A 22,549-nucleotide genomic window follows, 5' to 3' on the forward strand; every position below is an offset into this window, starting at 1 on the left:
TGGAGGGGCCCTGCAGTCCCCCTTTCCCCCCGCAGTTTAAAGGCACCCCTCTTCAGAGGGGTGCAGTCCGCACCTGGGTGACACTTGCCAGAGTGGTGACACCATCAAGTATGAAGCAGTTTTGCTCTTGAGCCCCCCTTTCTGCCAATGAAGCGGTGACAGTGGGCTTTTCCCCTGCCCCACTGCTCAGTGAGAACTCAGGCTGCGGTGCTGTGACTAGATGTGCAGTTCGTTTAGTTTAGAATCGCAATATGGAAAAGATTTCCATTATTCGGCAATTCGGATGCATCCGAATTCTGAATTACAATAGTAACGAATCTAAACAAATCTGAAATAACGAAATGAAATTAGGCCGAAATTCAAAAAGAATCGAACTTGAAGACACATTCGAAAACAAAATCAAATTCGAGAATCAATTCAAATTTGAAAACAAGAATATAATAAAATAGAACAGAAAATAAAAAATAGAAAATAATAGAACAGAATAGAAAATAAAAGAGTAGAATAGAGGAAAAAAAAAAAGTACACAATAGAAAATCAAAGTATAGAACAGAGCACAGTAGAAAATAATAAAAACAGAACAAAATAGAATAGAAAATAAAGGAATAGAAGAGAATAGAATCCATTAGAATAGAAAAGATTAGAATAGAAAATCAAAGAACAGAATAGAAAATAATAGAGTAAAACAGAGCAAAATAGAAAGAAAATTAAGGAATACATAGAATAGAAAAGATAAGAATAGAATAAAAAAAATCAAAGAATGGAATAGAAAAGATTAGAATAGAGAATTAAAAAAATAGAATTAAATAGAAAGAATATAGCTGCCTTCCAAAATTTGAATTTTGAACAGAATGAATTTGAACAGAATACATTAGAATAGAATATAAAATAATAGAAGAGAATAGAATAGATTAGATTAGAAAATACTAAAATACTTTACAAAATATTGTGAGCTGCGCTATGGTGACATGAGTAGTGATCAACAAAGGCATTGTGAAAATTTTGCTGAAATAGATATATGGTCACGCAACTATGCCCTCCTGCCCCCCTGCACTGTGCCCTCATGCCCCCTTGCATTGTGCCCTCATGCCCCCTTGCATTGTGCCCTCATGCCCCCCTGTAGTGTACCTTCCTGACCCCCCCATACTGTGCCCTCCTGCCCCCTGCACTGTACCCTCATGCTCTCCTGTACTGTACCTTCCTGTCCCCCCATACTGTGCCCTCCTGTCCACCCTGTGCTGCCCCCTCCTGCCCCCCTGTACTGTGTCATTTAACCCCTCTGTACTGTCCCCTCCTGACCCCCCCCCCTCCCCATACTGTGTCCTCCTGCCCCTGTACTGTGTACAAACAGACCTATATACAGGCTGGGAGGGGCATTCAGGGGCAGTGTGTACAGGGAGGAGGACAGTGTAATAAGGAGTGGGAGCAGTGTGCAGGGGAACAGAAGGTCAGTGTATAAAGGGGGTCAGTGTGTACAGGGGGGGAATTTAATTTGGGATAATTCCCTAGTTGTGTTTATTTGTGGTTTCTAATCAGACTAAAAAGATATACCAAATATATAGCATAATTGAGCCAAACCCCCTTCTTCTTGCGGTGCAATATGAGTGCCGCACAAAACCATCTCCCTGGTGGGGGCCCCAGTGCATTACTTTGCCCGGCGGCCCATGATGCTATTAAGATGGCACTGTCCCCATCCCCCCCAGATGCACATATCTACCCTTCTTTCACTCCTCACTGCTCCATTCAGCCACAAAGATTGGAAGGAAAGCCTTCTGTGAGCTATGAGTCGATGCAGTTGTAGCTCATAAAATGCTGACTGGCCCAGTGCTGTCACATGGGGTAAATCACATGATTATACCAAAAAGAACTTTTTTATTTTCTTCAGTACTGAATGTAGAGAGCAGGAGTGAGGGAAGGTTGAGTATGAGCTGGGGAGGCTTGCATTAAACTCCACCACTGAATCCATTACCCTTCTGACACATTTCTAGTTTTCTTATAGGATAGAACACCGACGTTCCTCTTCCATTCTTCGCAACTTTTCTTCTAAGTCTCTCACTTTCTTCTTTTCCTCTTCCAGTTTTTTCTTCTGTACCTCTTCCCATTTTCTCCTCTCCTCATTCCGTTCCTCTTCCAGTTTTCTCTGCTCCACTTCCTTCTCTTCCTTAAGCTGATTGGCCACGTTTTCTGCAAATATCTTATGGGGATCTTGTCTTCCCCTTTTTTGGATGGCATACTCTGCCCTGGTCATACAAACATCCAGGAAGCCAAGGAATTGATTGTCAGCTTCTGAGCTCCGAGTTTGGTTGTTTTCAGTGTAGTTCTCTAGACAAATCCTGTCAGTGCATCCCATATCTCCAAACATTTTTTCCATTGATGCACCATTTCCAGATCTGTTGTTTGCGGGGCCGAAATTGGTGATCACAACTACAGGAGGCATTTCTGTTGATCAAGACAAAATGATGAAGCATTAAACTATATCCAAAACTTTTTGGGGGGTTTTAGACAAATTAGGTGTAGCCACCCTGCCTTTAAGAGGATCTTCAGTCTTCAAACAAAAAAAATTTAAGTCAGCAGCTACTGTAGCCTAACTACCGCTAGGTGGTTGGAGCGGAAGTGGGAGCAGGTGGTATTCATTTCTGGGTATTTTGTGATGGGTTTTGTTAGCAGCTTCCCAGCCATATGGGGGACTCATAGATGGTCCATATATAAATCATTGAAAATAAAAACTGATAGAAGAATCAACCCACTAGTTATTGTGAGGAATGGTCTTTATTAGATGTAGCAGTCAGAGGAAAGCTAAAACATTTTGGAACATTCAAGCCCCCTTTTTCAAAGCTGAGAAGTAGTAGCTCTAAAGTCTCGACTGCTTTGGAAGCTGTTAACGGGGGGGGGGGGGGGATTTCTATTCCTTGTAAAATCCAGCAGTTAGGCAGAACTCAGAACTACCTCTTCTCAGCTCTGTTGAAGGAGGACTTGTAGTCCATGAAGTGTGTTGGATTACCCTTGTTGATGGCTACATCTAATAAGGACACTGACTAGTGGGTTGGCGCTTACATTATTTCTTATCTTTGAAACAATAAAAACCTGTCAAAGGATCTAACCGCTCACCACTATCCAGAGCTAAATAAAATGCTTAGGATGTGTTGGGCTTTAAAGTGTAATTAAACCCCCGAACCCTGTATTCACTATATCTGGTCTCCCCGAACCCTGTATTCACTATATCTGGTCTTCCCGGACCCTGCATTCACTATATCTGGTCTCCCTGGACCCTTCATTCACTATATCTGGTTTCCTCAGACCCTGCATTCACTATATCTGGTCTCCCCGGACCCTGCATTCATTATATCTGGTCTCACATCGTACACAGAACATGAAAATGCAATTAGTTTAGTAAATATAAACTGGTAAATACATTTTCTCCTCAGCAGTTAGAGCAGTCTTGTGACTTCAGCAGAGCACTGGTTAAAGCTTCTAGGCAAAGAAAAAAAAACCTCACTAGCAATACACACTAAACTTAGCATGTGCATGTGACCATGGGTTCAGTCTGTATCAGGTGGTCAATTCAACAAGAGGAGGGGCACAGAAGAAAAGGTCAAACAGCCTTTTCACAAAATGCAGAGGATTAACCCCTTAGGTTCCACAGTGAGTATAACAAGCATGCTTTACTGCATCTACAGACTGATTGTACTGTTGTGGGTTTAGTTACACCTTAAGGTTAGTTTTTTTTTGTTGTTTTGGACAGTAGGGGTAGGAGTAGGGGAATTTTACGTCATCAGCCAAAAACTTACTTACTTGTGATTTCCTGACATTTTTTTATTAGTCTTCTCATTGATTTTTCTACATCTTTGAAATCATATAAACAGCTAAAAGAAAAACAACAGTAACACTAATTTTACAAAGTATTATAGCTCAGCACCACACAAAGAACTTAAACAATATATGGCTGAAATATATACTCTACATGTGAGTTGTCTTAAAGTAGACCCTGGTAACACCACTATGATCACCATGTATAATACATAAGGGGGGATATGATCTCCATGTATAATACATAAGGGGGGATATGATCTCCATGTATAATACATAAGGGGGGATATGATCTCCATGTATAATACATAAGGGGGGATATGATCTCCATGTATAATACATAAGGGGGGATATGATCTCCATGTATAATACATAAGGGGGGATATGATCACTATGTATAATACATAAGGGGACATATGATCACCATGTATAATACATAAGGGGACATATGATCACCATGTATAATACATAAGGGAGGATATGATCACCATGTATATTACATAAAGGGGGATATGATCTCCATGTATAATACATCAGGGGGGATATGATCACCATGTATAATACATAAGGGGGATATGATCTCCATGTATAATACATAAGGGGGGATATGATCTCCATGTATAATACATAAGGGGGGATATGATCTCCATGTATAATACATAAGGGGGATATGATCTCCATGTATAATACATAAGGGGGATATGATATCCATGTATAATACATAAGGGGGATATGATATCCATGTATAATACATAAGGGGGATATGATATCCATGTATAATACATAAGGGGGGATATGATCTCCATGTGTAATACATAAGGGGGATATGATCTCCATGTATAAATACATCAGTGGTTCATATAGTGAACTCGGTGTAGTTTTTCCTCCTGAGGTCATCACAGAGGACAAGGGGGTGCTCTTTACATCTGGAGGAAAAGAAATTTTATCTCCAAACACGGAAAGGGTTCTTCACAGTAAGAGCTGTGAAAATGTGGAATAGACTCCTTCAAGAGTTGGTTGTGTCCAGCTCAGTGGATTGCTGTAGGAAAGTCCTGGATTCTTTCTTGGATACACAGAATATAACATTTATAGGTAAAGTTGATCCAGGGAATATCCGATTGCCTCTCGGGGGATCAGGAAGGAATTTTTTCCCCTGCAGGAGCAGATTGGATCATGCTTTGCTGGGTTTTTTTTGCCTTCCTCTTGATCAACTGTGGGTGTAGGATTATAACTTTGTTTTTTTCTTTGTAATGGCTGAACTGGATGGACTTTTGTCTTTTTTCAGCCGGACAAACTAATAAACTATGGATAAATTCCTGGCTTGTCACAATATGAAGCCACGGTATAATTTTTCAGTGAAGCTCCATCTTTTATTATTAAAAAGCTGTCTTTGAGCTCCAGTGCAGTGACATTGCGTAGGCTGGGCGGATGTCATCAGTCTGCTGCAGGCGGGAGATAGCATTTTATCAGTTTCTCTTCCCCCAGTGATCAGACTGCAAAATTGTAACTTTGTAGCAAGTCACAAGGTGAAACACCGTGACCAAAACACCAGTATTTACATGACTATTTCATATCTGAGCCAACATCTCAGTCCAGCATTGGAGGGTGACCCTGAATGATGCCTGAACAAAGGCAGCTCCATGCTTCTGGAGAGAAAAGCAGATAAATGCATTGCCATGAGGAGTATTGTGTAAGAGGTAATAAATACATAAAGTGTATTTATAATAAATATATAAAATAAGTAAATAAAGTGTTAAGCTGGGTATACATGGGCCAGTTTTTTTTTCACTCATCCAGCAGGTTGAACAAAAAAAAAAAAAACTGACCCGATTTCCCCATCCACACACTCATCATAGATGCAGGAATCCTCCCCACAGTGTCATTGTATTCTGATAACGGGGAGACTCCCCAGCCATCAGAATACACAGATCAGCACTGCCGCCCAATGCCTGCAGCGCTGATCGAATGAAAAATACCAGCAGGGCAGTTGAACAGAAGTCGATTGGTAAATTGATTTCCATTCGTAGTTACATAGTTAGTCTGGCTGAAAAAAGACAAAAGTCCATCCAGTCCAAATATAAAAAAAAAAGTTATAATCCTAAACCTCAGTTGATCCAGAGGAAGGCAAAAAAAAACAGCAAAGCATGATACAATTTGCTCCTGCAGGGGAAACAATCCCTTCCTGATCCCCCCGAGAGGCAATCTGATATTCCCTGGATCAACTTTATCTATAAATATAGTATTCAGTTATGTTGTGTGTATCCAAGAAAGAATTTAGGACTTTCCTACTGCAATCCACTGAGCTGGCCAGAACCAACTCTTGAGGGAGTCTATTCCATATTTTCACAGCTCTTACTGTGAAGAAACCTTTCCATGTTTGGAGATTAAATTTCTTTTCCTCCAGATGTAAAGAGCGCCCCCTTGTCCTCTGTGATGACCTCAGGGTGAATAACTACACCGAGTTCACTATATGAACCACTGATGTATTATACATGGAGATCATATCCTCCCTTATGTATTATACATGGAGATCATATCCTCCCTTATGTATTATACATGGAGATCATATCCTCCCCTTATGTATTATACATGGAGATCATATCCCCCCTTATGTATTATACATGGAGATCATATCCCCCCTTATGTATTATACATGGAGATCATATCCCCCCTTATGTATTATACATGGAGATCATATCCCCCCTTATGTATTATACATGGTGATCATATCCCCCCTTATGTATTATACATGGAGATCATATCCCCCTTATGTATTATACGTGAAGCTCATAGCCCCCCTTATGTATTATACATAGAGATCATATCCCCCCTTATGTATTATAAATGGAGATCATATCCCCCCTTATGTATCATGCATGGAGATCATATCCCCCTTATGTATCATGCATGGTGATCATATCCCCCCTTATGTATCATGCATGGTGATCATATCCCCCCTTATGTATCATGCATGGTGATCATATCCCCCCTTATGTATCATGCATGGAGATCATATCCCCCCTTATGTATCATGCATGGAGATCATATCCCCCCTTATGTATTATACATGGTGATCATATCCCCCTTATGTATTATACGTGAAGCTCATAGCCCCCCTTATGTATTATACATAGAGATCATATCCCCCCTTATGTATTATACACAGTGATCATATCCCCCCTTATGTATTATACACAGTGATCATATCCCCCCCTTATGTATTATACATGGAGATCATATCCCCCCTTATGTATTATGCATGGAGATCATATCCCCCCTTATGTATCATGCATGGAGATCATATCCCCCTTATGTATTATGCATGGTGATCATATCCCCCTTATGTATTATGCATGGAGATCATATCCCCCCTTATGTATTATACATGGAGATCATATCCCCCTTATGTATTATGCATGGTGATCATATCCCCCTTATGTATTATGCATGGAGATCATATCCCCCCTTATGTATTATACATGGAGATCATATCCCCCCTTATGTATTATACATGGTGATCATATCCCCCCTTATGTATTATGCATGGAGATCATATCCCCCCTTATGTATCATGCATGGAGATCATATCCCCCTTATGTATTATGCATGGTGATCATATCCCCCTTATGTATTATGCATGGAGATCATATCCCCCCTTATGTATTATACATGGAGATCATATCCCCCTTATGTATTATGCATGGAGATCATATCCCCCTTATGTATCATGCATGGAGATCATATCCCCCCTTATGTATCATGCATGGTGATCATATCCCCCTTATGTATCATACATGGTGATCATATCCCCCTTATGTATTATACATGGTGATCATATCCCCTTATGTATTATACGTGAAGCTCATAGCCCCCCTTATGTATTATACATAGAGATCATATCCCCCCTTATGTATTATAAATGGAGATCATATCCCCCCTTATGTATCATACATGGAGATCATATCCCCCTTATGTATCATGCATGGTGATCATATCCCCCCTTATGTATCATGCATGGTGATCATATCCCCCCTTATGTATCATGCATGGAGATCATATCCCCCCTTATGTATCATGCATGGAGATCATATCCCCCCTTATGTATTATACATGGTGATCATATCCCCCTTATGTATTATACGTGAAGCTCATAGCCCCCCTTATGTATTATACATAGAGATCATATCCCCCCTTATGTATTATACACAGTGATCATATCCCCCCTTATGTATTATACACAGTGATCATATCCCCCCCTTATGTATTATGCATGGAGATCATATCCCCCCTTATGTATTATGCATGGTGATCATATCCCCCCTTATGTATTATGCATGGAGATCATATCCCCCCTTATGTATCATGCATGGAGATCATATCCCCCTTATGTATTATGCATGGTGATCATATCCCCCTTATGTATTATGCATGGAGATCATATCCCCCCTTATGTATTATACATGGAGATCATATCCCCCTTATGTATTATGCATGGAGATCATATCCCCCTTATGTATTATGCATGGAGATCATATCCCCCCTTATGTATCATGCATGGAGATCATATCCCCCTTATGTATTATGCATGGTGATCATATCCCCCTTATGTATTATGCATGGAGATCATATCCCCCCTTATGTATTATGCATGGTGATCATATCCCCCTTATGTATTATGCATGGAGATCATATCCCCCTTATGTATTATGCATGGAGATCATATCCCCCTTATGTATCATGCATGGAGATCATATCCCCCCTTATGTATCATGCATGGAGATCATATCCCCCCTTATGTATCATGCATGGTGATATCCCCCTTATGTATTATACATGGTGATCATATCCCCTTATGTATTTTACATGGTGATCATATCCCCCCTTATGTATTTTACATGGTGATCATATCCCCCCTTATGTATTATACATGGTGATCATATCCCCCTTATGTATTATACATGGTGATCATATCCCCCTTATGTATTATACATGGTGATCATATCCCCCTTATGTATTATACATGGTGATCATATCCCCTTATGTATTTTACATGGTGATCATATCCCCCTTATGTATTTTACATGGTGATCATATCCCCCTTATGTATTATACATGGAGATCATATCCCCCCTTATGTATTATGCATGGAGATCATATCCACCCTTATGTATTATGCATGGAGATCATATCCACCCTTATGTATTATGCATGGAGATCATATCCCCCCTTATGTATTATACATGGAGATCATATCCCCCCTTATGTATTATACATGGAGATCATATCCCCCCTTATGTATTATACATGGAGATCATATCCACCCTTATGTATTATGCATGGTGATCATATCCCCCCCTTATGTATTATACATGGTGATCATATCCCCCTTATGTATTATACATGGTGATCATATCCCCCCCTTATGTATTATACATGGTGATCATATCCCCCTTATGTATTCTACATGGAGATCATATCCCCCTTATGTATTATGCATGGTGATCATATCCCCCCCTTATGTATTATACATGGTGATCATATCCCCCTTATGTATTATACATGGAGATCATATCCCCCCCTTATGTATTATACATGGAGATCATATCCCCCCCTTATGTATTATACATGGAGATCATATCCCCCTTATGTATTATACATGGTGATCATATCTCTCCTTATGTATTATACATGGTGATCATATCCCCCCTTATGTTTTATACATGGTGATCATATCCCCCCTTATGTTTTATACATGGAGATCATATCCCCCCTCAATCTCTTCTTCTCAAGAGAGAATAAATTCAGTTCCTCTAATCTTTCCTCATACATGAGCTCCTCCATGCCTCTTATCAGTTTGGTTGCCCTTCTCTGCACTTTCTCCAGTTCCCCAATGTACTTTTTGTGAATTGGTGCCCAAAACTATTAGAAATTGAAATCTGTAATGAGCTTTCTTTTGGGCTGGCGCTCCTTTCATGTATGCACTTTTTTTCTGCCTTTGTCCCTTGAACCATGTTGTGTTTATTCTCCTGGTACCAACTAAGTTGTATGCCAGAGAGTGTGCTACCGATTAGGCCACTAACACCCAAGAACAGAGAAACCCAATCATTAGTGGCTCCTTTGGGAGTAAACACTACATAACAATAGGTACTATTTTCTGTGTAGCCCCTGAGAACAGTGAGGAGAGTATCCTGGTAGTGCCTACTGTAGGCTATGACGGTCGGTACTAGGTACCTATGCATCATAAATTTAGCATTTCTTTCCGAGGTGGAGACATTGGTTGAATATGTAGAGGTGGCCAGGCACAGATCTTCCCTATTTTTTGGAGTTTTGTGAAGTTTTACTATGTAGTTGACTATCTCTTCAACATGAAGTGGTCATTTTATTTGGTTTAGTCCTTTGTATATGGAATAGATGTGGCATGACATATAATACATACCTGTGTACAATAACAGGAAGGATGAATTCCTTTGGTTGCTTGTAGTTCATTGGGATACATCTCAAAGTCTTCTGTAAATTGTCTTTTTCCCATTTAACATCTCCCTCATGCCGCAGGTGCCCTGGAAGAATTTTAAATAAATTGCATTTAAAGTGGAATTTTCAGTCACTTCCTGCAAGAATAAATTGCTGATATGTCACTATATACAGCATATCTCCCAACAGTCCTGGATTCTGCAGGACTGCCCCGGATTTTGGCAAACAGATCAGATGGCCATTCAGAGTCTCTGTAAAGTAGAGTTTCTTTACCTTTTTTTCAGTGAAGGCACCCTTTAAAATTAAAATGCTGCACAATCTTTGGGCACCCCTTTTCTAAAATGTAAAAAATCTAAACTAACAGTTTTACGTATTGCAGCAGCATCCCCAAATGTAGGATAGCCAACATTAGACTGGATTTATTCTTACAATGCAAATACCCCATTGCAAACTGTAATTACCTAGCACCCAGTGTTTCCCAAGGCAGGGAAGGGGCAAACTAGGTCATTAGTTGACATCAGTTCTTAGGACTCTCAATAAAAACCTGTTTCTTTGTATAACAAAAAGGCAAGCTTCATCTATATGTCCCACCCCCTGCTAACCTGCCGACCTCCTCCACTCTTCCTACCACTCCATCCCCCACAGCTATCTCCTCCTGTGCCACCACCCCCTCCCTCCTAGATTGTAAGCTCGAAAGAGCAGGTCCCTGGAACCCCTCGTGTATCACATTGTATTGGTATTGTTCTGTCACATGTTCTGTCCCCCTTTGTAATGTACAGCGCTGAGCGAACTATTGGCGCTTTATAAATACTGTATAATAATAATAAGTCAGCTTGTGCACAATTTTTGGTAAATTTTTAGGTACAAAAGCGTTCAAGTCAAACCGGGACTTTTCATTTTACAGGTATAAAAAGAGATGCTAGCATGGCAGTACTGGATGCCGTAGTAAGTGGCAAGTGTGTCCTATTACTGATAGGTGTATATTAATAATAGCGAGCGCTCTAGAAAAAGTAGCAGCTAGAACACTAAAAGGAAATCACAATAACCTTAAAAGTAACAATCGGTAAATAAAGTGCAGCACTGAAAATAAATAAATAAATCAAAGTTCGTTCAGAATAATTTGTTGACTTGATAGCCTCTAGAAAATGACACCACTGGAAATCTCCACAACAGCACGTATGTCTAAGAGCTTGTGAAAGGAAACAAATGGCAGAAGTGCGCACTCACCAACTGCGCATATATGTAACCTCCAGATGGAGTATAAACAGCAGGCAGATGGTGGGTTTCCCTCAGAAGAATGGTCATCAAGCTTGGGTGAAGTGTAACTGTGCTGGATCCAGAGGTATCCTTTAGAGATGTGTGGGTATTCAGCCTGGGTACAGGGCTCCCTACTCTGGATACTGGATGTACTGTGGGTTTAATAGCTCCTCAGATAGGAGCCAAAAAAGGGGGGGGTGCCAATAGTGTAGTAATTTCAGGTATTTATTGAGTAAACATGTTAAAAACACAGGGTGCAGGTACAGATACAAAGTGCCAAATAATAAAGCAGAGTAGTGCAGCACTGACCCTTAAGCAAGATGGCCGCCAGACCTCCTGATGATCCCGGCGGCGATGACGTCACACGCTGTTAGCTCCTCCTGAGGCCTTTCGTGCTAAGGCACATCATCAGAGGGGAGGCTAACAGCCGTGTAACTGATGTCTGGTGCTTAAATAGCGAAAATAGCACATGCACATTACGCCGCTGCCATTTTCGTGAAGAATTTGGGACTGCGCATGCGCGCTCCCCGAGACGCCATTTTGGAGTGGATCGTTCCAGAGCACGTCTTATAGCTGGAACGATCCACGGCAAAATGGCGTCTCGGGGAGCGTGCATGCGCAGTCCCAAATTCTCCCTCAGAGCCGTATGAAACGCACGCTGGAACGCAGCGACGGCCTGGCCGTGATGACGTCAGATCCCAGGGTGCACTGCAACGCGTTTCGGAGCATGCACTGGCCGTGGAAGGCGGAAGTGCGCTTCTTTTTCAAGCTTGAGAGCCTTGCCCTCAGTGCCACACGGATTCCTACGCTCTTCATACATTAGCCACCAATACCACGATCACCCCATACTATTTCCCAGGACTTTGCAGTGTTTGCGCTGTTACAGTCCTTCCTCATTTTTTCTGAATCAGCCACCCTTGCATCCCTACGGACAGTAAAATGAAATAACGTTTGCAGCAAACCAAAAACCCTAGACCAGAAGCCTATCAATTGCATTAACTTTTTTAGTCCCTTGCACCTGTTGATTGTCTTCTGCTGTGTCCAATCACAGCAAAAGTGGCACTCTGGAGGCAGACGATCTCCCCCCCTCCCTCCCTCCAGTAGTGGAAATGCTTACGTTTCTAAATGTGATTTTGCACAGAACATCCGCCCTGTAGTACTGAATCTGCTATAGAGCAGAGGTCAAGTGAACTTGAACTTAACTTTAACCACTTGAGCTGCTGAGGATTTACCCCCCTTAATGACCAGGCCTCTTTTTGCTACTCGGTGCTGCACTAATTCAACTGATAATTGTGCGGTCATGCAATGCTGCACCTAAACTAATTTTACGTCCTTTTTTTCACACAAATAGAGCTTTCTTTCAGTGGTATTTGGTCACCTGTGCGCTTTTTATTTTTCACGCTATAAACAAAAAAAGACCAAATATTTTGAAGAAAAATAATATTTTTTTACTTTCAGCTATAAAAAAATATATAGTAAACTCAAAGTTAGTTATAAATTTAGGCCAAAATGTATTCTGCTCCATGTTTTTGGTAAAAAAAATCCCAATAAGTGTATATTGATTGCTTTGTGTGAAAGTTATAGCGTCTACAAACTATGGTACAGATACTGCAATTTACGCCATTTTTTGCTATACAGCGCTGCGCTAGTTTAACGGACAATTGCGCGGTCATGCAATACGGTACATAAATGAAATTTATGTCCTTTTAAAATAGAGCATTCTTTTGGTGGTATTTGATCACTTGTGCACTTTTTATTTTTGGCGCTATAACCAGAAAAATTTTGAAGAAAAAAATGTTTTGAAAAAAACAATATTTTCTCATTTTGGTCATAAAAATATCTAAAAAAACTAAAATTTCGTCATAAATTTAGGCCAAAATGTATTCTGCTACATGTTTTTGGTTAAAAAAATCCCAATAAGTATATATTGATTGCTTTGTGTGAAAGTTATAGCGTCTACAAACTATGGTATAGATGATGGAATTTACATAGCTTTTACTTTCTGACTGCTCATCACATTTCTTGAGGTGCTAAAATACCAGGATAGTACAAACACCCCCAAATGACCCCTTTTCGGAAAGTAGACACCCTAAGCTATCTGCTGAGAGGCATATTGAGTCCATGGAAGATTTATTTTTTTTACACAAGTTTTTGGAAAATGACAAAAACGTTTTTTTTTTTTTTTTTTTTTACACAAAGTTGTCATTTAAATTATTTATTTCTCGCACAAGCCATGGGTATATGTGGAATTACACCCCAAAATACATTCTGCTACTTCTACCAAGTAGGAGGATACCACATGTGTGAGACTTTTTGGGAGCCTAGCCACATACAGGAGCCTGAAATCCAATGACCACTTTGAAAGCCTGAAGGTGCGTAACTTCCTCATTACACTTCCTCACTACCTATCACAGTTTCGAAGGCCCTGACATGCCAGGATAGCACCAACCCCCCCAAATGACCCCTTTATGGAAAGTAGACACCCCAAGGAATTTAAAAAGAGGCATGGTGAGTATTTTGCAGATCTCATTTTTTCTCACAAGGTTTTGAAATATAAAAAAAATAGAAATAATATGTTTTTGTTTTTTTTCTTCATTTTCCAAAAACTTGTGGCAACAAATGAGATCTGAAAAATACTTACCGTGCTTTTTATCAAATTCTTTGGGGTGTCTACTTTCCAAAAAGGGGTAATTTGGGAGGGTTAGGTGCTATCCTGGCATTTCAGGGCCTCCGAAACTGTGATAGGTAGTCTGGAAGTGTAATGAGGAAATAAAACCCTTTAAAAGCCTGAAGGTGCCTATTGGATTTTGGGGTCCTGTACTTGGCTAGACTGCCAAAAAGTCTCTCACATGTGGTACCCCCATACTCAGGAGAGGTAGCAAAATGTATTTTGGGGAGTAATTCCACATATAACCATGGCATGTGTGAGCAGTAAATCATTTAAGTGACAATTTTGTGTAAAAAAAAAAAAAATATTTATTTGTCATTTTCCAAAAACTTGTGGTAAAAAAATAAATTCTTCTATTGATTCAACATTCCTCTCAGCATATAGTTTGGGGTGACTACTTTCCAAAAAGGGGTCGTTTTGGGGGGTGGGGCGTTTTATGCCCAGCATTAGAAATTTACGCCACACATCATTCACTCTTCTAACTACCTGAAGACCAAGCCTTTTTGTCCACATGAAAAAAATCTGTATTTTTTGCTAGGAAATTAATTTAAACCCCCAAACATTATATATTTTTTTTAAAGCATACACTCTCGTGAATAAAATGGTGGGTACTACAATTCTTTATAGCACATTGTACTCGCGCAGCGATTTTTCAAAAGCAAATTTTTTTTAAAAAATACACTTTTTTTTACTTTTAATGCACAAAACCACAATATATTGGCCAATTGTTTGGTAAAATATAAAAGATAATGGTATGCTGAGTAAATAGATACCAAACATGACATGCTTTAAAACTGCGCATGCCCCATGCAATGGCGACAAACTGCAAACATTTTTAATATCCATAGGCAGCGCTTTAAAAGCTACCATTTTAGATTTACAGAGGAGGTCTAGTATTAGAATTACTGCCCTTGATCTGACGTTCATGGCAATACCTCACATGCATGGTGCAACTGCTGTTTACATAACGGCACAGGGTCAAGGCTTGTGCACACAGGTGTGCGTGCATGGGAGGGGCAATTTTTTTTTTCTTTTTAGTTATTTTGATTTTTTTAAATTATTTTTACCTTTCATTTTTTTTTAATCACTTTTAATGCTATCACAGGGAATGCAAATAACCTGTATAACTTTAATGGGCATTGTCATATATTCTTTTTTGAGAAATATGGGGTCTATCAGACTCTAGATATCTCCTCTGTCCTTATATTATCTAATCAAACCAAAAATCGGTGTGATCAGATGCTTTCCCAATTTACAAATGGCACTGTTTATATCCTGCGAAACTGAAGCGATGAAATGCTTGTAGCTTCTGAATTCTTAGACTATAGAGATGATTGGCACCATTCTGGTCTCCAATCAGCTCTATGGTCAGCTGGCAGAAACACCGGCTGCATTCTCAGGTTCCCCCGATGGCACGGGACTGCCCGAGAAGGCCGTGGAAGGCAGCGGGGGAGGTGGGACATCATCTCCCACTGCTTGTAAAAGTAATCCTGCAGCTAATTAGCCACTAGGATTGCTTTTACATGAAAGCCGATCGCCGGCTGAAAAAAACGATACCAGGATGATGCCTGCAGCTGTAGGCATCATCCTGGTATAACCATTCAAATCCAGTGATGTACCAGTACGTTGCTGGTCCTTGTTGGTTATATATGCTATGTTCTTTTTTTTTTGTATGCAGCCTGTGGACTGAATGAAAAAATAAGAAGAAATCTCTGCCAGAAAAAGTGTGTGGTATGCCTACCATTAGAATATACCGCCCTGCATCCACCCACTTCTAATGGTGGGCACACATTAGGTCACACTTTGCTACATGCGTGTTGTCCAAGATTGTACAAATGTCTAAATAGTGGCACGCTTGAATAAAAATTGTCCATGTATAAGTGGTACCCCATATGGAGAAATGATGACACCAAGTCCCAAACTATCTTGCCACTGCTCCCCATGTAGTCTGGGCATCCGGGGGGCTCCACGTGACCATCTTTTCCCTCGTAAATCCGAAACTTATAAGTATAGCCTGTTGTCCTCTCACAGGTCTTCTACATCTTGACCCCATATCTGGCACGCTTGCAGGGGAGAAATTGTTTGAATGCAAGGCGGCCAGAAAAATTAATGAGGGACTCAACACAGATGTGTTGCTGGGGAGTATAGACATCTGCAAATATTAGGTTAAGGTGATTTGTGAGGGGCTGAATTTTGTGGAGCCGGTTAAATTCAGGGTCACCCCGAGGATGACAGAGTGTATTGTCGCTGAAATGCATAAAACACATTATACTCTCATATCTATGCCTGGCCATGGTAGCAGAGAACACGGCATATGATGAATCGGGTCTGCAGACCAATACAACTGCAATTCATTTCTTTTAGTAATGCCCATGTTATGGGTTAGGCCCCCAAAAAAATTTAAATTTGAAAACCGTAATGAGTTTTCTATTTCAATGGTTTTTATTAAATTTTTAAACAGTATAAACAGAGTCAATAAAACACGCCCACGCAGGGGCTATCAATTGCACAGATAAACAAAATGCAAAATAAAAAAAAAAAAAAAAAAAAAAAAAAAAAGGGAAAAACAATGCTCTAATGCCAACAGGGCAAAAGGTATGACCACGCAGGGGCTATCAATGGCACACCGTAATGAGTTTTCATGCGAATGGTCTGGCAAGGTTTGAATTTGGGTTGGCGGCAATAAATTGTTGTGCATATAAACTGCTTTGATCCACAATCAACGCATACAGATATTCCGTGAAAAACAGCTCCAAAAATCAAGGAGGTATGTGAAAGACCAGGATGTACTAGACCGCTGGTACTCACCAGTTCACCAAAAGGTAGCGCGGCACTAGTACTGGCACTCTGCTGCATATGAGAGTCATCAAAATTTTCCGGCAAGTGCTAACAGAGATCAGGCCTGATTCTGCGAACACTGCGGTTTTGTGTGCAATGTATCAAGTGACAGTGATCTACTGACACTACATTTGCTGGGAGAGAAGGGGGGGTAAACGCAGGTGCTGGCAGGTGCCGGAGCTGATCCCGTTAATGCTGCGTTTTTGATGACGCTATACTAATGTGAACGCTGGTATAGTGCTGATCTGATCAAAGATATTGACCCGTTCAGACACTATACTAGCAATGGAGGTTTATTGTACATGAGCGTGCTCCTGGCAATCAAGGGGTTAAATATGATGACTGGTGTACTGACGGGCAATCTGACGCTATCTAGGAGGGGTGTGAAAACCACGGGAGCGCAAATCAGGTATATATATATATATACTGTATATGTGTGTGTGTGTGATTTTGCATACCCTGTAGCAGTATTTCTGCTGTAGGGTGGTCAGGAAGCGGTTACAGAAGAGGTTTGTGTTACGGCGCTGTGTTACTTTAACTGACAATTGCGCGGTCATGCAACACTGCACCCAAATTAAATTTACATCCTTTTTTTCCCACAAATTGAGCTTTCTTTCGGTGGTATTTTATCGCCTGTGCGTTTTTAATTTTTTGCGCTATACAGAAAAAAGGCTGACAATTTTGAGAAAAAAAAAACAATATTTTGGACTTTTTGCTATAAAACATGTCCAGTAAAAAAAATTAAAAAATCAAATTGTCACAAATTTTGTCCAAAATGCATTCTGCAACATGTCTTTGCTAAAAAAAATCCCAATACGTGTAAATTAATTGGTTTACATGAAAGTTATAGCGTTTACAAATGGCGGGAAAGATATTGGGATTTAAAAAATTTTTTATACTAATAATGGCGGTGATCAGCGACATATGGCAGCGATCAGCGACTTATGGCAAGACTGCGGGACTGCGGTGAACATTTTGACACTGGGGGGGAACTGACTTGGGGTCACTGACATCCCCAGTGACACCAATACAGTGATCAGTGAAAAAAAAAAAAAGGAGTTAACATTTTTTTTCACTGAAAGTGTTAACTGTGTGAGGGGAGTGTTTTACTAGGGGGTGTGTGCTGGATGGGGACAGGCTGATCGGGAGAGATAAACTCTTCTCTCCCTCTTCAGCTTGTCAGGAGCTGACAGGCAACTGACAGAGAGCAGGGCTGTGTGTAAACAATGCAGCCCTGCTCTCTGTCAGCGATTGCCGCTAATCGCAGGGAAACGGCTGGTAATGACCAGTCGTGACCCGGCGGCTGAGACCCGCTGCTGACACCCGTGGGACAGGTAGGGCGGGCGCGTGCCTCGCGCGCACCCCCTACCTGTTTTGCAAAACCACGTTTTAAAACGTGGTTTTGCGCAGCCGTGCCGTCCTGCAAACTTTTTCATACAGTGGCTGGGGCTCAAGTGGTTAACCTAAAATCATAGCTAACCCTAAGTATTTTGATTAACTCTTTCACTTTTTTAGTAAAACTGTTTGTATGTACACTCATCGGCCACTTTATTAGGTACACCTTGCTAGTGCTAGAAAAAAAATATCCCCCAAACCATTACACCGCCACCAACCTAAGCCATTGATACAAGGCAGGATGGATCCATGCTTTCATGTTGTTTATAGCAAATTCTGACCCGACTATCTTAGATCAGATATTTGTACATAGTTTATAATTTTTTTTCCACTTCACTGTTATGTGCCACTTTGCGTTGGTCCATCACATAAAATCCCAATAAAATACATTTATATTTTTGGTTGTAACATGGAAAATTAAGAAAATTTCAAGGGGTATGAAGACTTTCAAGGCACTGTACTGTATGTCCATGAAACATAACTGCAAGTCTGATATTATGCAAATAAACCCTCTCATTCCCTCTGACCCACACTATATGTACTCAATCAGATGGTTCCCCAGCAAAGGTCACCAAAAAGTCCTCCCAGCGAATAAAGACGTTTGTAAATTTTTTCAGCCAACCATGGGCTTCATATGTCATCCTATAGAGTGGAAGGGCAGAATTAACCAACCTCTTCCATATTTCCAGAGTTATAGACTCATCATAAAATCTACAACCTCAATGTTTCTGCAGTAAAACAGAGAAATAGCACAGTTTGTCAAAGCTGCCTGTCACTTCCCAAGGGAGAATGTAATTGTAGGGAGTTCATGTCTAATGGTGAAAGGGGGTATGCTGGTATAAACAGTGCAAATCACTCTGAGCTGATTTAAACCTGTTCGAATCTCTCCCCTTTTGCAGTAACTCTGAGTTTAGCGATGCTGTGATGGAGGAGATAGCAAACCTATCATGTGGGAGTTTGAGAGCTCATTCCTGTTATGGTAGTAACGGCTGGGAGTGTCTTAGCAACGTCCTAGCACAAGGCAAGATGGTATGTTGCCATCTCTGGGAGTTTTTTGGCCAGGTCTCAGAAAGTATGCCTCAGGGTCTGTGGTAGACTATTGTGCGCCCTAGGCAGGATCAGCTACTTGCACCCTCCCCCCAAGAAAAAAACTTCACCTGTACTTCTGCTTCACCCCTCCTAGCACACATCCTCTTTCCCCTCAAATTGTCCTAGCACAAATCTTCTCTCTCAAACCCCCCTCCTAGCACAAATCCCTCTTCTTAACTCAACCCCCTCCAAATTACCCTTCCCAGCTTAAATACTTTCTCCCCACCCAAATCTCCCCTCTTAGCACAAATCCCCTCTCCTAGCACAACCCCTCCCAATCCCCCCTCCTAGTACAAATCCCCTCTCCTAGCACAATTCTCCCCCCCCCCCCCCAATGCCCTCTCCTAGCACAAATCCCCTCTCCTAGCACAACCCCTTCCAATCCCCTCTTCTAGAACATATCCCCTCTCCTAGCCCAACCCCTCCCAATCCCCCCCATTCTAGCACAAATCCCCTCTCCTAGCACAACCCCTCCCAATTCCCCCTCATAGCGCAATCTCCCCCATCCCCTCCCCTAACATATCTGTGCCCTCTGCCATCCTTATCTATGTCAATCAAAGGGACATGGGGTAGAAAGGTTGCTACCCTGCCAAGGAATGCATTCAGCCCTAATGTATCTCTGGCTGCACTTGCAGTAAAATGATCATCATTGCTGAACTCTACTTACTGAGCTGAGCACACACTTCCAAAATCTCTTCTGGCTTCAGCATTACGAATCCTCTGTTGTCACTTATCCAGATGGTGTCGGTGAGCTTGTATCCTCTCCTTTCTTCTGTCATCCCTCCATCATATTTTCCAGCTCCGGCTTCATTCTTATACTCACCATCCGACACCACACACATACAGGAGTTGATGAGGGATGACTTGCCTTGTCCTGTAAACCCCAACAGCAGAATATTGAGTCGCTCAAAGCCATGGTCAGAGTTATCAGCTCCTATCCCTGGGACATATCCCCTAATTTTCTCTCTGCTAGGGGGCACAGACATGATGTGACTGGTCAGAGGTGCACAATGAGACGAAAAAGAAAGCAACTTCTTAATCATGACACAAAATGAAACTGAAGGTAATGTTTCAGGGAATGCATCAACTAATAGGTATAATAAACTGAGAGAAAGAGGGGAGAGCAGAGAGGGAGAGAAGGGAGAGGAGAGGAGTAAGAGGAAAGAAAGCAAGGAGGAGAAGAGAGAGGAAAGAGAGGAAAGGGAGTAGAGTGAGAAGAGATAAGAAAGAGAGCAGGGAGAGAGGAGAGAGAGCAGGGGGAGAAGAGAGAAGAAAGAGAGCAAAGGAAGAAGAGAGAAGAAAGAGAGAAAAGAGAGCAGGGAGAGAGAAAAGAGAGCAGAGAGGAAAGAGAGCAGGGGGAGAGGAGAGAGGAAAGAGAGCAGGGGGAGAGGAGAGAGGAAAGAGAGCAGGGGGAGAGGAGAGAGGAAAGAGAGCAGGGGGAGAGGAGAGAGGAAAGAGAGCAGGGGGAGAGGAGAGAGGAAAGAGAGCAGGGGGAGAGGAGAGAGGAAAGAGAGCAGGGGGAGAGGAGAGAGGAAAGAGAGCAGGGGGAGAGGAGAGAGGAAAGAGAGCAGGGGGAGAGGAGAGAGGAAAGAGAGCAGGGAGAGAGGAGAGAGGAAAGAGAGCAGGGAGAGAGGAGAGAGGAAAGAGAGCAGGGAGAGAGGAGAGAGGAAAGAGAGCAGGGAGAGAGGAGAGAGGAAAGAGAGCAGGGAGAGAGGAGAGAGGAAAGAGAGCAGGGAGAGAGGAGAGAGGAAAGAGAGCAGGGAGAGAGGAGAGAGGAAAGAGAGCAGGGAGAGAGGAGAGAGGAAAGAGGAAAGAGAGCAGGGAGAGAGGAGAGAGGAAAGAGGAAAGAGAGCAGGGAGAGAGGAGAGAGGAAAGAGGAAAGAGAGCAGGGAGAGAGGAGAGAGGAAAGAGGAAAGAGAGCAGGGAGAGAGGAGAGAGGAAAGAGAGCAGGGAGAGATTATGGAGGAAAGAGAGCAGGGGGAGCTCAGTAGAAAGTGGAGAAGAGGAAGCACATAGAAAGGATGGAGAGGTAGCAAGCAGAGAGAGAAAAAAGAGGAAAAAAAGAAACAGGAGTGTTACACCCTCCTAGTTACACTAGGGGAAGCAACATCCTGGGAGTATTCCAGTCAGGCTTCATGAGGTGTATAAATGGCCCACACCTATAGCAAGGGAATTATTCAACTTTAGTCACACAGTTTGTTTTTATCCACAGAAGCCCCTTACCTGCATAGGCAGCCCTTTGGTGAAGGTGAACTATCCATTTAAGATGTCTGTTACCGAAGAGATCTGCAGGACGTGTTTGAAACTTTGCTCCTGCCCTGTTTTATGTGGGATTGTTTCTTTTTTGGGCACAGATGTTCCTATTAGGTTTACACCTCCAATATCACAAGAATTTATTTTAACTTTTTTGTTTTTTGGTGTGTCCTAAATGTTATACTGATATTTTTGTAGCTCCTCTGTGTATTTCCTATATTTCTCATTGTGGGGCCTTCCTCTTCTTTTGAGGCTGGAGTCTCAATGTTCTTAGACAAGACTGCATTAAAGTGTTTCTACACCCAGGACCCTGCATTCACTATATCCGCTCTCCCTGGACCCTGTATTCACTATATCCACTCTCCCCGGACCCCGCATTCCCTATATCTGGGGTCCCTGGACCCCGCATTCCCTATATCTGGTCTCCCTGGACCCCGCATTCACTATATCCGCTCTCCCTGGACCCTGCATTCACTATATCCGCTCTCCCCGGACCCTGCATTCACTATATCCGCTCTCCCCGGACCCTGCATTCATTATATCCGCTCTCCCCGGACCCTGCATTAACTATATCTGATCTCGCCGGACCCTGCATTCACTATATCCGGTCACCCCGGACCTTGCATTCATTATATCCGCTCTCCCCAGACCCTGCATTCATTATATCCGCTCTCCCCAGACCCTGTATTAACTATATCTGGTCTCCCCAGACCCTGCATTCACTATATCTGATCTCGCCGGACCCTGCATTCACTATATCCGGTCTCCCCG

General features: G+C 41.8%; 1 protein-coding gene across 1 annotated transcript; it reads right to left on the reverse strand.

Moving 5' to 3' along the window:
* Window positions 1-1,320: 1,320 nt before the first annotated feature.
* LOC149472072 (uncharacterized) lies at window positions 1,321-20,657 on the reverse strand. Its single transcript, XM_089693585.1, has 4 exons — window positions 20,193-20,657; window positions 10,244-10,364; window positions 3,793-3,863; window positions 1,321-2,439 (listed from the first exon to the last, which is right to left on the reverse strand). Exons 1-4 carry the CDS (start codon window positions 20,566-20,568, stop codon window positions 1,994-1,996), a joined length of 1,014 nt encoding a protein of 337 aa, XP_089549711.1. The 5' UTR covers window positions 20,569-20,657; the 3' UTR covers window positions 1,321-1,993.
* Window positions 20,658-22,549: the final 1,892 nt, after the last annotated feature.

The sequence above is a fragment of the Staurois parvus genome, unplaced genomic scaffold (assembly GCF_062004578.1).
Source record: "Staurois parvus isolate SC_StPar_1 unplaced genomic scaffold, SC_StPar_1.0 ptg000024l, whole genome shotgun sequence".
NCBI lineage: Eukaryota > Metazoa > Chordata > Amphibia > Anura > Ranidae > Staurois > Staurois parvus.